General features: G+C 37.6%; 1 protein-coding gene across 11 annotated transcripts in view; it reads right to left on the bottom strand.

Moving 5' to 3' along the window:
• NPAS3 (neuronal PAS domain protein 3) overlaps window positions 1-17,404 on the bottom strand; it is a 1,210,843-nt gene that overhangs the window by 1,034,967 nt on the left and 158,472 nt on the right. For 6 of the 11 annotated variants that reach the window (XM_060261392.1, XM_060261391.1, XM_060261385.1 and 3 more), the window contains exon 2: window positions 10,786-10,875. The exons of 3 other annotated variants lie outside the window; for them this stretch is intronic. In XM_060261392.1, coding sequence (XP_060117375.1) covers window positions 10,786-10,875 — 90 coding nt within the window. Of the gene's footprint in view, window positions 1-10,769; window positions 10,876-17,404 lie in introns of all 11 variants that reach the window. 2 more of the 11 variants (XM_060261396.1, XM_060261394.1) reach the window with 1 other exon arrangement.

The following is a 17,404-nucleotide window of genomic DNA, read 5'->3' on the forward strand; positions in this document are numbered from 1 at the left end:
TCAGAACTGAAGTCATATGCAACTAACAAATAGATTACTGAATAGGATACCTAAGATCTCTTGAGAATAATGCTACAGAAAATAATGGGCTCGCAGGTCTTTCACCATCACACCAGCAGGAGAACTTCATGAAAATCTGGAATTTGTTATTATAATGTCCCCCTCTTCACAAAAAAAAAAGAAAATAGATCCTCAGCTTAGGAGCCTGCCCTGTCCCCCAGCACTTCCCCACAAGTGCAGTGAAGAGAGAGGCAGTTTTTATCCAAGCAAGAGTATTTCTAACCTACTGACAGTTCAGTAATCTTTTAAAAGCATTTTCACAGCTGGAAGCCATGTCATAGGCAGCCCACCATATCATGGTGACTTCATAATACTCTAGGGGCAGAAGCATGAATAAAACTGCAAAATAAAACATAATGAAAAATACTCAGAAATCAGATTAATCAAAAATGATTTTCTACAAAGTGTGTATTTCCACCTAACTGCATTTGTAAAGTTTGCACCAAAAGAAATGTCCCATCAATTGTCACAGGTTACATCCTATTTGCAACTGCACAGGAAACAGAAAGCAACACTCCTATTGATGCTTATGACATGGTCTCCAGCTGTGAACGTGCTTCATTCAACAACATACTGCCTGTAGGGTTTGATCTCTTTTACTCCCTTGGCAAAGCTGCCTCTTTTCATTGCAAAAGGAGCAGAAAGGGAAAGGGAACACAGTGTGGAATTGTTCCCTTTTATTAGAGAAAGGCAATCTCTCTTTGGGAAGGGAAAGAATGTTAAACAGTACAATTAGAATCTTTCCTATGGATTTGCACATTTGAAAAGAGAAACATTTGCACTGAATTTAAAGTCTTCAGTACCCCATCAGTTCTTGTGTGGCAGAAGATCTACTGACTATAACAGGAAAGAAAGTTTTGAAAAGAGAACCTAATGTGCTGGCAACTAACATCACAATTTATCTCAACAATTCCTAAAATGTGATAGAAACCACCCAGCAATGTCTACATTCTTTTCCCTCTTACTCTCCAAAAATAGATATTGGAGTTAGATTTATTAGAAACTGGGTAAATCTGGGGACAGAGACCACAAAGGGCCAACCCAGTGTTCTCCCAAAATCTTTTTTTAGGGTCCTTAGAGAACACTAGTGGGATCAGCTCTCTAGATGAGCAGCAGATTTGCTGAGAGGAAGGAACTAGGAATACAAAATTTAGGGTACCCACATTTTACTGGACATCCAAAAGACAAAGTCTGTCACTGGGGGAAGTAGAAGAAGAAGACCATAGATTTATACCCCGCCCTTCTCTCTGAATCAGAGTCTCAGAGCAGCTTACAATCTCCTTTATCTTCTTCCCCCACAACAGCCACCCTGTGAGGTAGGTGGGGCTGAGAGAGCTCTCACAAGAAGCTGCTCTTTCAAGGATAATTCTGTGAGAGCTCTGGCTGACCCAAGGCCATTCCAGCAGCTTCAAGTGGGGGAGTGGGAAATCAAACCCGGTACTCCCAGATAAGAGTCCTCACATTTAACCACTACACCAAAGTAGTAGCATACCTGTCTAAATCAAGAATCTTTTATGTTCATTCATGTAAGGTGAAGATAGAGGGGATATTTGTCTGGGAGTGATGGCTGGAATCATACTAGTGCTTCTAGAAATAATGGTTTGGAGGCACAGAGGTGATGGAAGATATACTGTGAGATTCTAAGCAGAGTTACGCTCTTCTAAGCACAATTACTTCAATAGATTTAGAGTGTTGTTTAGGATTGCACTGATAATATTGTATAGCTCAGAAGTGTCACATGCTGGCAGTCATTCATGTTTTCATAATCTTTGGGCTATCCTGCAGTAATGCATTCTATATAGGAGTGTTTTTGATGACCACTGGCCAGCCTTTCAAAGAGCGTATTTCACCAGTGTGTGCACTGACTTCCCAGGAACTGAGTTTAATCCTGTTTGATTGGTATAGCACTCCTCCTAAAAGAGTAGGTCTGTATCTTGGGGTGGCTGCTCAATCTAGGTATTCTGTTGGATAAGTAGATAACAGGAATGGCGGCCACAATTACTTTTCTCCAGCTGTGGCCTTTCCTGGGCAAAAAAAAAAAAAATCCAGATTCGATTACTGCAATATGCTCTAACCAGGCCTGCCTTTGAAGAGTGTTCAGGGGCTGCAATTAGTACATGAGACAGGGTATTAATTCTGTACAATAAATAATCAATTTAAAGAGATTATGTATCGATGACAACACTAATAATAATAAAATGTAAAATTTAATTTTAAAAATCTCGTACTTGATTGTTGTTCATCCAGATATAAAGGTGGAATTCCCAACTCTTTTAATACATGCTTATGAAATATTGAGATATTACATACATAGTTAGTGGTTGTAAACAGCAATGAGAGTCAGTGGTTGTAAACATCAATGATAGAGCCTTGCATATATAGAATTAAAAACACACATGCTTCTGGAATAGGGTAGGGGATTAGAACATCTATATCTAAGCCAGAAGGGCTCTAAGAAAATGAATGTGCTCTTTGCAAGAGACAGGGGAAGGTATACATATGAAAAAGGAAGATGGGAGTAAGATAGGTTTTGTATAGTAGTTGTTGAGAGGCATTTTGGATGCTGAGGAAAACAGTATAAACAGGAATGAAAATGCACCATGTGTGAATGCACCACTAGTGATATTAACATTTTGAGCCAAGGCAATCCATATTGGCCCCAGTGGTCATCTGATGCTCACAAGCTGTATTCACAGAGGAAACATACAAGAGCTAACTTTTTTTGGTACAGATAAAGAAGCAAAAGCAAACGTCACTTCCTCTTTCTCCATATGTGGTAGATGAATAAAATATATTAGCTCAAATATTAATATAAAAATTGACAATGGTTTTTAATATAAAAATTAACATTTAATCCTACTGAAATAAACACATACCAATTGCAAGCATAATAATAGTTTTGCCCTATCCTTTCGAAAAAGTGGAATTCTTCTACATTTAAGAAAAAGAGTAATACAACTTGGCGTAATATGGCAGTGCCTATGGCAAGAACAGCAGTAATAACACTTCCTCCTTCTGAAAATATTCCACCTAACTTTTTAACTAAGTGGGACAATTACCTACATGGAGACTTCATCCTGAGGCAACTAAATAAACTGATTACAATGGGTGCAACTTTATAATAGAGGGAAAGTACTAGTCAATGGTCAAATACCCTTGGGAAGATTGGAGCTTTCAATTTTTAGCAATGCATTTATAATATCTAATCCTGAATTATACCACAGTATGTGGATGAAAAATATCCAGACAATGCTGACAGGGTATAGACAGTGTAATATAGACAGGGTATACTGGTCTACAAACCTGGGGAAAGCCCCAGGTTTGTAAACAAATATGAAATGTTAAAAATAAGAACCCATGGAAGTAACTTCTAGATTTCTTGCAGAAAAGCGTGCCACTGAGATTTCATGAGAGTATGGTATGAAATCTATAATGTAACATCTCAGTGCCCCCGGGAAGGGGGGCTACTAGCAACCTCATAGCCAACATTGCTAAGGATTCCAAGCCTCTGTTAGTGTACAAGGGATGAGGGAGAGAAACAGACTAAAATGATAAAAGACAGGAAGAGGGAAAAGCAAATGACTGTATCAAAAAAGGGAATGCTGAAGATGGGGGTGGGGACAGAAAAAAGTGGGTGAATGACAGAGGCTGCCAGAGAGAAACAGAAAAGAGTAGGTAGGTATGTGAGTGGTAGGTTTCCCAGCCTCCCGCTAGGAGCGGAGCTTCCCCCAGTTTTGGGACCCCCAACCCACCAGCATGGACCTGGCTGATTGGTGATCCCTTCCCCCAAAGAGTTCCATTGCACCTGACATTCCCAATGCAATGAAGGCAGCAGGCACGTCGCATGGAGATGCTCTAGCAATTTGGGTAAAAACTCTCTCTCTCTCTCTCTTTCTGTGGATTTATATTCCGCCCTTTCGCAAATTAGGCTCAGGGCAGATTCCAACATATCAAACAGTAAAACCAATAATTACACTATTACAATAAAGTTTTCACCCAAACTGCTAGAGCATCCCTGATGCCTGGTGCAATGGCATCACCAGGAAGTGATATCATCACACTGCACATACAAAGCACGTGGGAGAAGATTCCCCATGCCAGGAGCCAGGCAAGACCTGGCAACTCTAGTGAGTGGAAAATAATGTGAACAGGCAAACAGAAATCAAACAGGAAAACCTAGAGGAAGAGAGGGTGTGAGGATATGGGATTTCTCCAGTTGGTCCTCACAGTGGTTGCCCACTTGTAAGTACTATGTCTTTGCTTTATTTCTGTTGTAATTTCTTTAATTTAAATTTTTAAAGTATAATCTCCCCTGGAATTCCTGGTTAATATGGGGGAAAGTACACAAAATTTCATGAACTTGCCTTACTCTGAGCCAGACCAGTTTTTACTGCGACTGGCCATGGCTCTCCAGGGTCTCACACACCACCTGCTACCTCATTCTTTTAACTGGAGATAACAGGGGTTGAAACTAGAACCACCTCAATGCAAAGCAGGTGCTCCACTACTGATCCATAACCCCTTGTCTATTCAGTGAATTGTTCTCAATTGTAGAAATAGTGTCTTACAAAGTTAAAAGTAATTGAAGAACATGTTGAAATATTAACTTACTATGAAACAATAAAATTCATTGTTTTTAATTGGCTTTCATATCAAATTATTAAGAAATCAAAATTATTTTTGACTGAGGTTTTTGAAGTACTTTGCCACAGCATTTGACTAATCAATTGACCAAACCTTCTGATTGCATGGCACCTCAAAAACATGGCACCACAAAAACAGCATTGTAAAATGTATTTGAGAGGTCTTGAAAGTCAAACACAGGTTGGTTGCTGAGATGATGAGCTTTAGCGCAGAAATCAAAGAAATTGTGTCTCTATATAGGCAAAGTCTGAAGAGTACATTTCTAGAATGTCCATAAATGGTGATGGTTTTGAATTTGATAGGAATTCAGAAGCATTGCTGGGTGAACAGATCCCATTTTAAAAGGAAAGTTCTGTGACAGAACAAAATAGTATTTAAAATCAAAACAGTTGCACAACAGTTCCTAGGCTTTAAAACTAGTATTGCAATTATGCTGATACCTGACATGCAGAGGGTAATTTAAAAATGGCTTCAATTCTATACAAAGAATAGTTTTACTTCCAACAGAAAAAAAATGTATAGCATAGTTTAATGCAAAACACAATTAGGCATATAGAAATTAGCAACATACAAAGTTACACGACTATCAATAATAAAAATAATAGTCAATATAGTCAATCAGTTGACATTTAGCTCAGTTGATATTTTTACACAATATTTTAAAAAGTCACTTCACTGTATATTATTCAGCATATTATTCATGTTTAATCTTTTAAATATATAGATGTAATTTGATTGCTTTATGTCAGTTATAACAAGATCTTTTGTCAAAGTATTTGAACATATCATATCAAGATACCAAAAATAGGATCAGAATCAAACTTCCCGTTATTCAAAGAACACATGAAATGGCCATAATCTAGCTAAACTGCAGACATGTGTATGGAATTCTAGCAGGAGCACCTTTGCATATTAGGCCACACACCCCTGATGTAGCCAATCCTACAAGAGCTTACAAAAAACAGCCTTGTGAGTTCTTGGAGGATTGGCTACATCAGGGGTGTGTGGCCTAATATGCAAAGGAGCTCCTGCTAGAATTTCACCCCTTAGAAGAAACACAAGATTATGCAGTACATATCACTGAAACTAATGAAACAAGTGGGACTTTATTTTAGCTGTATTGCTATAAATATTTCTGTTAGTTCTTAAAATAACAAAAAAAGCAAAGTATGTACATTCTTTTATTTTCTCTCAAGCACTAGTCTTGTTTATGCTGTCATTCTTAGACTGGTATAACATAAATATATTAATAAAATTTTATAAACGTATAAATTATAAATACAAATACTCATTTCCAGATGTTTCTTCATTCTCCAGGTAGTCATACCCACAGACAGCATACTTATGAGCAGTTTAATGGTTCAGGGAGATTTCCCCCCTACCCCTGGAACTTTTATTAACATTTCTATACTGGACTTCAAGAATTCAGAATTTGTACAAAATAAAAGTTACATGGGTTTTCAAGTAATGCAAAGACAACAAGCATATAGTTGATGGCAGTAACCATGTGCCATCAATGACCTAACTTCAAATAGCACTACACTGGCTTATATCCAGAGATGTGCAAGCAGAAACATACAATGGACTTAGTCCAGTTCTGCAACACCTAGCACTCTCCTCCCTATATACTACAGGGCCCAGAATCTAGTTGCACAAGATCTTGGGTAAAAGGAAATGCAAGTGGGAATACTATAAATGATTTAGAACTAGCAGTAACTGCAGTCTTTTTCTTGCATTTTCACTTGCATGTGAGCCCTAACGGAAGTGGAAATTTTGTGATGAATCCAACCCACAGCCTGGACAAATTGATCAGCTTCAGTCTGCTGTTACCACCTCCTTTTCTTTTTTCTTAAGATCTGCTGTGTCACAACTGGATCTAAAGAACTGTGAGTAAACAAACATAGCTGCTAGTGCAAATACTAATATAAGAGCATGGGCAACAGGTCACACAGTGCTATGCATGAGTATGTTTCACAGCAGTTCTCATTGTGCAAGAAATTATACACGAGGAAGAACATCTGATTTTAGTTTAATTTTTCTTGAACAATTCTCTAGCATGAGGAATAACACAACTTCAGTGAATAGACAATACTTTCAGGATGCAGACAACATATTTAGATGGAACTCTCTATTTAATTGTAAGGGAATAAAATTACCAAAGAAGCCTAGTTCTTTTTTTTTTAAGTATTTAAAAAATTACTAACAAAATGGTACCAACTGAGAAGAGGGAAAGTAATATTTTTAAATAGAAAAATTAAAGATATTGGTTCAGATCAAAAGAGTAATTTGTGCAAATGCAAAGTATTCTGAATTCCACTGGTTTCATCTAAAGTCCACCTCTATCATACATGGGAATAAGACAACTCCTTCTGTATAATTAGAACTCTGTCAAGAGATCATTGAATGCAAGCCAATGGACAGCTTATCTGGACTTAATGAACTCATTTTAGGATTAAGGAAGTTCCACCAGCCTATGAAGCCTTTTTCCCATTTAAGTCACTATTCTGCTAGAGGAAGAACCATTTAAATAGGCAGAGATAGCGGCCACTGACAAATCCGCGTTTTTTCACCTTTGACGGGCGAAGCAGCTGGCCCCCTTCCTGGAGACAGGACCTAGCAACGGTGATCCATGCTACGGTCACCTCGAGACTGGACTACTATAACGCCCTCTACATGGGGCTGCCCTTGTGCCGAACCCAGCGGCTGCAACTGGTGCAGAACGCAGTGGCTAGGCTGCTGTTGGGACTCCCAAGATGGAAGCACATACAGCCGGGGCTGCGCGGACTGCACTGGCTGCCAGTGGTGTACCGAGTCCATTACAAAGTGCTGGTTATCACCTTTAAAGCCCTATATGGCCGAGGACCTGCCTACTTGAGGGACCGTCTCTCCCCATATGAACCCCAGAGAGCCCTGAGGTCAGCTGGAAAGAACCAGCTGAATATCCCTGGGCCAAGGGAGGCCAGATTGAAGACCACTCGGGATCGGGCCTTCTCCATTGCAGCTCCACTGCTGTGGAATCAACTCCGGAGGAGGTACGGGCCCTGCGATGTTTAGAACAATTCCGCAGGGCCTGTAAGACCTATCTCTTCAAAATAGCCTTCACCTAATACCGAGCCAAGAAAGTCTCTCTGGACATGTCTTAGCCACTGAATCTTATTAAAGATCTAAGTTATAGCACCACAATATTAATTTTAATACAAGCTGTTAATGATTTAATGATGATTTTATAATTGTAATTATTATGTATGGTTTTATTGTATATTACACTCGTATGTTGTGAGCCGCCCTGAGCCTGCCCTGGCGGGGAGGGCGGGATATAAATAAAATTATTATTATTATTATTATTATTAAATTGCAGAAAGTCTTCTTAAGCTGAAGGAAGCCTTCAAACTTTGTTTGCTAAGTAAATAACTATCAATAATGTTCAGGCCCTGTCCTTAGAGTTCCTTGTTCAGCTCTCTCTTTAACTTTCTCTCTCTCTATGGACAAATTGAAATTTAAAATTATCCTAAACACTGGATGTTAAGAAAGTCTGTTAAAATAACCTTTGAAGAACATTGTTGCCTGGGACAAATATCTCAGCCATTTTAGGGTCCTCAAGGGCAGTCTATTCTGCAACTATACTGTAGTGGGGGGAGGGGGGAGAGGCAGGTCTCTAAAATGAATGCCAGATATCTGCTGGCATATCAGGCAGTTTGTTGAGAGATAACCTTTAGTACATTTTTAGAAGATAAAACAACTCCCACCCAAACAAAGATGTAGTTTCAGATGTCACTGTATCTAAGACTGTGCATCTGTTTTACTAACATATTCACTGAAGTATAGTCAAAAGTGACACTCCACCTGGGTTTATAAAACAGCAGGTGCAAGCCTAAGAGATAAGCTAAATCCAGGACATACGTTTTAATGGATAAGACTGACTATCCTTAAGTTAATATCAAGACCCTTCATTCCTTTTTCAGTCACAGATTACAGGTCACAAATACAGCTTTAAGGCAAACCAAACATAAAAGCCAGCTTCATCATGTTCTGAACAGTCTGAATTCTTTGTGTGTTTTTTAAAAAAATATCCATAGAAAAATACCAAAAAATCTACATAGTCAATGAATATAAGCAATGTGGACCTGGCTAATAAGAGCCAGTTTAGCCTTTGACTATGGTTAGGGCTTTTCATTTTGACCCTGTTTTACTTTCTCTAAATGAAGGATTTCCATGAACAGCAAGTTTATTTCATTCAGAACAAAAACACTAGCTCCTAAGGACTTATCCTGTGAGAGGAAAATTCTCATGGAGGGAATATTCTTGAATTTGTAGAAGGGAACTTTAAGGTACAGTATTTGATTCTGCAATAGTTGATCTGCAATAGCCTTTGATCCTGCAACAGAAAGTTCTGACACTTATTATTAACTATAGTATTGGAAAGTTGCTTCTAGAAATTCAGCTAAATGTGTTTTTAAGTTTACCTTTTAATAAATTTCGCTGTATTTCTCTCAATCATATTGTTATGAGAAATGTCATTTCTCATCCATACCGACCTTATTTGCTGTAATTATGTAACATAATACGTTGCTGACAATAATAATAACCACTGGCAATAATAATAATTACTTTCGTTACTGGACCATCTTGAAATCTTAGTAAACCAATGTAAATATCTGATTCTCTTGATTTATGACTAGAAACATTTGGGAATAACTTGCGTTCTAGGGAAATGGACACATATGTGAGTCTAAAGAGGAAAACAATTAGTAATCCATGAGTTTCCATCTAACAGTTTGCAAGAAGGAGGAACAAAAATTATGTCACAAAACTGAAATGTATTCAGTTTTGTAAATCTTGTGATAGTTTACCTGCCAGTAAGAACACAGTAATGATGATCTAGCAGCATCGATATAACATCACTTTTGTCTACTTATATTGATTCAAATATCAGTATATCCCATCCTGGGCACTTATTTGGTGATACAGCAAGTTTTCTATTTGCATTTTATAGGATATTTTTAAAAAGCAAACATGAAAATACAGAAGGCAGTTTGGAAATCATACAAAGATTGTTTTTAAAAAATGCTATTATACTGGTAATATACACATTATCTATTGTTTTATTGACCAGAAACATATTCCCTACTTATACTGTGACAGCAGTTAACCAGATCAGGGAAATAATCTAACTACCTGTAACGGGCTTCTGTACTGGGACCTGGATATTGCATACAAGTTTGAATGCATTTTCCCATCAACTGATGTGGTCTTGTTTCTACATGGATCAGCCTGCTGTTCATCCAATATTGTTGACCACATGCAGAAATGAGCTTCTGAGTACAAATTTCCAACAACTAGATCAGGGCTACTATTTATTTATTTGGTGGGGGGGGGGACAGAATATTAGCTACAACTGAAGAATTTTTTTGAAAATACTTTTTAGCCTATAAAGAAAAATCAGCTATGCTATGTTTTCTTGCTTTAGCCAACATCTGTCTAGAACTGTTTCTTCTTATGCACTTATAATATTCTTTAGTCACTAACAAATTCAGATACCGTTAAGCAAAGGACAAAGGCAAATGACTGAAAAAAGCAAAAGAACTCAACTTCAATTTAACTGTCCTGTAAGGTACATACTAATTAGCTTCAAAGCTATGAAATCCTAGCTAGCATGTTAAGTCTGCTACATGACAGTATAATTTGCCTTCTTAAAGGATTATGCAAATTACAACTCATCATTCCATTACACGACTGAAAAAAGTGACAGCTAATTTATACATAACACACCTTTCAAATCCCTAAGATGTGAAGCACCTGTGCAATATACTTTGCCTAGGTTTTTCTGGGTTTAAGTACTTGTTTACTGCAATATACAGAAGCATACCTAAGAGATTTAATAAAGTCCTAGAGATTTATTTATTTCCCTTTTAACGTCAAGAGCACAATTCCCAAGTATGAAAACAACATATATCTGTCCCCAATTTCAAAGGTTTCAAGCAGAAGTGTAAGTTTTCAATACATGTTCAAGTTCTGAATAGCGGGACAGCATGAGCACTAATGCACGAGCCAGAGGAAAGACTCACACAGATTTCAACATACTTCTGGTAGGTAGATTCACAGTAGATTCCGTCATATCTGTAGATTTTCCTACATTCTGATTGGTTGGGCAGAGGATGCTGGACAGTTATTCTGTAGAGGTATCAAAAACAGATATACATGACTAGAGATTCTCTACAGTCAACTGTAATGCAGGACAATTAGTATTTTGAAAGGTACTGTTATATGTTAAATCTATGTAATCTCTTTACATAAACTGCATTTTATAAATGATAAGATTCTGTTTCTGGAATGTAGCATTGCAAGTAAACTAAAATTTAATCATGTACCAGAACAAATCTTTCTTTTCCTCATTTCAGAAAAAAAGCGACAAAAAATCCCATAAAATTAAAAACTTTAACGTCAGCATATTCTCAAAACATGTAAAATAAATATTAAACTAAAACCATATTCATGTTGTGTTGTCCTTAAATTTGGCCATAATTCATATTTGTACCCATGGATGTTCAGACTCATATGACTCAGAAATGCAGCCACTCATTTCCTATGACAGGTAAAGACAAAATTGAAGCTACTGTTTCTTCCAGACTTTGCCCAATGATAATTTATATAGCCCACATCACTGTCAGTGTTACTTTAAAATTAAAGAATTTGTAAAATTACACAAGTTTCATTTTTGACTAAATTCTTTAGTGATATTGTGTTATTATAGGTCACCTCAGAATAAGTCACTTTCCTTTTTAATTCTTTAAAAGTACAGCAAAAGAGAATTCTTACAGAAAGCTAATTATTAGAACCATCAAAAAGGTTATTCATGTGAAATGTTTTCTTGTATGTTTAGAAGTAAGATTTATTAAACAGTGTTCTTGGATTAGGATACTCAGCATAACTGTTCCATGCTTTAAAAGAATTAGTAAAACACCTTAACCTGTTTTTCCTGACAATTCTCACCTAATTTTTACATTGTAAGTAATGGAACCACGGTGTGTCTTGTGAAAACCAAGTTTATTCCAAAATGAATCCCTTCTACAAATTTTCCCAGAGTTCTGAATGGCTCTGATTACTCTCCCTCTTTTCTCTTTTTTACTAAAGTGATGCGGTCAAATTATTCATCAACATAAACCCCCTGCAGTTACATTAGGATTTCAATTATATCACATAGCCCTGAAATTAACACATAAACTAGCCCATTCTAATTAGATAAAATGTTTATTTTCAACATGCTAAGGGTTGCATTATGTATATTTTATGGCTTCAGTCTGCGTGAATTAGGGGCTGAACCTGCCAAACAAAAACTTGCAAGAATAACTCTTGTTTATTTCTGTAATATTTGCCTTTTAGTATTAGAGACTTTATTTGAAGATATTCTTTGATTCATATAAATGCAAAGTACATCAAGGGAGCCCATCAGCATGATATTCATGTGGCACTATACTAATCACATAGACATTTAATATATACATAAATTATTCTTATGTATTACATAGTAAAATTATGGCATAAGAACCAGATCATTTATTTATTTTATTCGATTTATATATTTATATTAAGTAAACAAGGGCCCGATATTAAAGATTAGCTACTAGATGATTTTCAATAACCCCTTTAACCAGGTAAATCTCCCAGTACAGCTAGTCAGAGAGAATTTGAAAGAGCACTGTTGGTTAGAAATAATAAGCTATTCCATGAAGTCAACTGTATGTCCTGTCTCTGGAATTACCTCTCAGATAGGCTATCCCAAATTAATTTGATAACTCGTTCTTCTACACATTATGTCAGCAGGGAGAGTAGATCTCATAAGTTCCATATAAAAATTGATTTTGCTCCAGATCAAACTGTATATTGGCTATTTACTCTGGGCACTGTATATTCCTGTTCCATTGTATGCTTTTAAATTGATTTCTTGTATATATTTTCTCAGAATTGAAAATTAAAGAACTGTATAGTATCTGAGTCTAATCAATTTGCAGTCACTTTCAGTGCGGTGTTGAAGGTTTGTAAAACAGAAGTACTCATTCTCCCACAACATTTTGGGGCATAGTCAACTCTGCTTCTCCTGTTTGGAAAGTAAGTGCTTATTTCTTTAGAGCCTGCCAAACAAAAACACAGATACAGTAGTGATATTTTCAAAATGTATAACATAATACCTTGCAAGAACCAAAACAAAACTCACCTAATATTTATAACTTCTTTCCCATGCTACAAGTGTTATCAAAAAAGGAGTTAACCCCATACTATTGTCTGCTATTCTTTTAAAAAATATTATATGCTTTTGCTAAAAAGTTCCAAAATACCCTTTCATAAAACAGCTGTACTTTACACATTAGGCAGTCTTCTTTCCACCTTGGCATGTCACTTCAGCTCCAGATGGACTCCATATAACTTGAGGTGTAACTTTAAGTGCATTTACATACATGTGAAACATGTAAAGCTATGACTAATTTTAACTCACAGGGCAGAATTTAAATAATTAGTTACAAGAAGTCAAACTAAACGGAAAAAGGAGGGAAGATATGGTTAGAGGCAGAGTAGTAAATTGTTCCATTTTTGCAGGTAATCTAAATGCAAACTAGAAGCAACTTATCATGAGAATGGATTTTCCACCATCTGGTCAAATAACAGGGGATTTGTCTAGTGGCAAGCAAAGAATGGAATGATGTGAGAAAGATTAGCGGGCAAGTCCTACAGTTGGCTAAAATGTATTTTGTGCAAACAAGAACAGATGACGCCTTAACAATTACACCTGTCAAAAACTCCAGAAAGCAATCCATCTCTGAACAGCCCAGTTGAAAACAGGCTAGTTCATAACAAAATGAATTTTTTTAAACAATTGCCAGCCATAACAGTTTGATGCATGACAAGCTTAGGAAGTTGTGTTCCACGTTCAACTGCAAACCTTAACTAACTGGACCCTGGCTTTTTGTGATAAGTAAGATATTAAACTGGGGGGGAAATCTTTTTCTGAAGCAATGCAACTAACTTGCAGCCTCTTGAAGGCAAAGAAATGCAGCATTAACGCATGTGTTTTATTTGTGCTTCCCTGAACATGTATTTTAGAAATCTCAGTTTGGGGGGCAAGTCCCCACAGACCTTGACATTTAGTACTAGTTGGGGGAAGATTAACTTTTAGGATTCATCAGTAATCAGAGAAGTTGCTAGAACTTTGTGCGCATCAAACAAAATATAGTATATAGTTCTGGATGACTAAATGTTTACCTTTCCTTGAAGGGTAAACACTACGGAATAACTAATTAACTGTGATAAGACATTTCTTCCAGTAGAATACATGGAATTAGATGCATAAATTATATTTTTCTTAATGCAATTTTTAAAAATAATGCAGCTGACCATATGCAGCAATTTAATACACAGTATCAGGATTGGGTTGTAAATGCTGCCTGCAGGGCTTTTTTGTAGCAAAAGCCCAGCATGAACTCATTTGCATATTAGGCCACACCCACTGACATCACCATTGTTTTGTACAGGATTTTTTGTAGAAAAAGCCCAGTAGAAAATCATTTGCATATTAGGCCACACACCCCTGATACTAAGCCAGCCAGAACTGTGTTGCTGTGCACTTCTGCTCAAAAAAAGCCCTGGCTGCCTGCAACCATTATGAAGACTAAGATTCTTCTGGATTTCCAAATCAGTTTTCAGACCTGGGACTTTCTTTGGAGCAATGGTCCTCACTTAAGTTTGGTCACTCTAAGCCCCCCCCATTTTAAATCTAAATCAGTACTGACAACTGGGAACACTTTCCTCCCTTCCACTGGCAACAAACTGACTGTAGCTTTTTGTTCTGAGAAGGAAGGCAGCAGAATTTACCACTTTGGAGTCACTGGTAGTGTACAGCCTAGAACTGAGCTATTTTGGGGTACATAAGCATTTTCTGGCTTAATCCAATTTTTGGTAAAATTGAATGAAAAGTATATGGCAAAAAATTCTTACAGTTTTATTCTCTACTTTATGTGACAGAAAATATCAGGGCTACCAATCAGTCAGAACTGTACACTCTAAGTAGTAAGAGGATCCCTTTGTTCAACTTTAAAAAACAAAAACAAAAAACAGAACATTAATCATTCTTTCTGTTGCATCTGTGCTGAGAACAAATTTCTGTCTGAGGTGAATCTGGAAGTAGATATGGGCATGAAGAAAGGAATGAGGCCTTCCTCTGATTGTGTGCAGGATATTTAAGTGGCAACTGGGCATCTAGGAACGATATGCATCAAAAAGAATGCTTCTGAAGCTATTGTGGTTAGATATGCTGCAAAGAGACTTGCAGGACCTCCGTCCCCAACTGGCCCAAAAGACAACTTATCCCTTTCCAAAATCTTCTGCTGTGCACATGAAGCACAGACGTCACCTGGAAGTGACATCATCACTTTGCTGACATTGCATGGCAACACTCTAGTTTGGGGGCAAAACTCTATGGTAAAATCAGCTACAAACGTAGAGTTTTGCCGAAAAACTGACACCGGAAACATGATGACATCACTTCTGGGTGATGACATCACTTCTGGGAGATGTCATTGCACTTCATGCGCACAGCAAAAGAGCCTGGAAAGGACCCAGGTTTTCCCCAGCAACTGCAAGGTAGGACCTGGCAAACTTGACTTGAAGGCAATATACCTGGTCTGGGCTATTTTTGTAAAGAAAGCCCAGCAGGAACTCATCTGCATATTAGACTACACCTCCTGGTGCCAAGCCAGCTGGAACTTCGTTCCTGTGTGTTCCTGCTCCAACAACAACAAAAAAGGCCCTGTACCTGGCTATTATGGCATAAGACTGCTACTCAGCTTGCACTGGGAAAAATTATGGAAGCATTGTTTTATGGAAGCCACTCCTTATCTTACCCTCTTTACGATTTATGCTGCCCTGTATACTCCATGTATCAAATCAGAAAATTATGGTAAGAACTGTCTGCAATGAAATGCCTTTCTCATGATCAGACAGAAATCTCTGCATATCCAGACTAAATTTAATGGCCACTACTTGTGAGTAAACCGGCTTTCATTCTTTTCTCATCACAAGAACAACTCACAGTACACAACTTCATGGTAAACTAATGAAGAACTTAATAATAAGATAACATCACTTTCTGCCTTATTAGCATTCTTCTTATTAAAGAAAATCTTGTCTATGCCACTGGCTTAAAAGGATGTGAATTTGCGATCTATAAGGGTCTATTTTAGCCAAGCATTTTAAGTTCTGTTTTTTCCCAAAGTATGAGCCTTTTCTCCTCATGTTTTTGTCTCTTCCTTTATTCCCTCCCTGCAATCTTAGTATTCTTGCTCTTAGTCTGTATCCCTATCCTCAACTCACCTGCTGACTCCCTTCCTTCCAAAGACCATTGGTGAGACCTCCCTCTGCCGCCAGCAATTCACTCCTCCTCTCTTCTCCCTATCATTCCTGACTAGCCGCTGGGCATTATGCCATCATGCCATCCTCTTCCTCTTCCCCATGCTCCTACATACTTCTACTTCCAATCCTAAATTCAAGCTCAATATTTTTCCCCTTGCACCTACCTCTTCCTTCATCTCTTTCTTTTTGGGACACCACACATACATCCATAGGTGAGTTACACTTGGACTAGCACTGGGTGGAGAGAAAGCTAGTTTAAACTTGATGCTTCCACTAGGAATCATGTAATTGCTTTTCACTGCATCCCCTGATTCTGTGTAACTCTGATTTTACTCCACTACATGTGTTAAATATCCTTCCCTTCTTGCTAATGTATGTAACTGTGTTCAAGAAAGATCAATCTAGTTAAATTTAAAGGTCTCTCTGTTTTTCCAAATATCTTCCCAAATGTGTATCTGTGTATGTACCAAATTAGGATCTCATGCCAGAGCTGGAGGTGCACATGTGAAGGTCAAACTCATATATGTCCTGGGCATCTGGTAATAGTATGGCATTACTAGACAAACGGGGGGAACTGGAATCATAATGTTAAGGAGCGAATACTGAAAACACACACAGTACCTAAATAGAAAGTCTCAACTCAAATGGAGTTTACTTTGACAGGGGAGGTGGCTGCTAATTAAAAGCACTACTGGACACACCTAAACAGTTCACTACAGGATTAGCTCCCTACTTGCAACAGGCAAGCTGAATGTGAGCCAAACTAGGAGATGCTTCAGTATTTCAGTATTTCAGGCATAAGCTCACTCACATACACACAACCATGAATGAATCTATTAATATCCTCCATGCCTTTTCCTCCCCATCTCAGCAGCTGAGACAGCACAAATCATCTGTAGCTTGAGTAAAATCCACATTCACTACCTTCTATCACCTAGGTTAAGAGTCTGGGAATGGGTAGTGCTTGTATCAACCTTGCTGTTTTCCACAAAGGTCCTACATTGCACTCTCTTATATGTATGCCTCTAGAAAATTTAAATACAGGCAACCCAATCTACTAGTATAGGGAATAATATGCAGGTATTATAGGAAATATTATCTGTATGTACTCCACAGTTACGTCCATAGGCAGGGCTTTTTTGTAGAAAAAGCCCTGCAGGAAATCATTTGCGTATTAGGCTACACCCCCTGATGCCAAGCCAGCCAGAACTGCGTTCATGTGCGTTCCTGCTCAAAAAAAGCTCAAGGGTATTCAGAGCTTTGTGATGTCAAGATTCAAACCAAAAATAAAAGCAAGGCT

Source organism: Heteronotia binoei, chromosome 21, assembly GCF_032191835.1.
Source record: "Heteronotia binoei isolate CCM8104 ecotype False Entrance Well chromosome 21, APGP_CSIRO_Hbin_v1, whole genome shotgun sequence".
Taxonomy (NCBI): domain Eukaryota; kingdom Metazoa; phylum Chordata; class Lepidosauria; order Squamata; family Gekkonidae; genus Heteronotia; species Heteronotia binoei.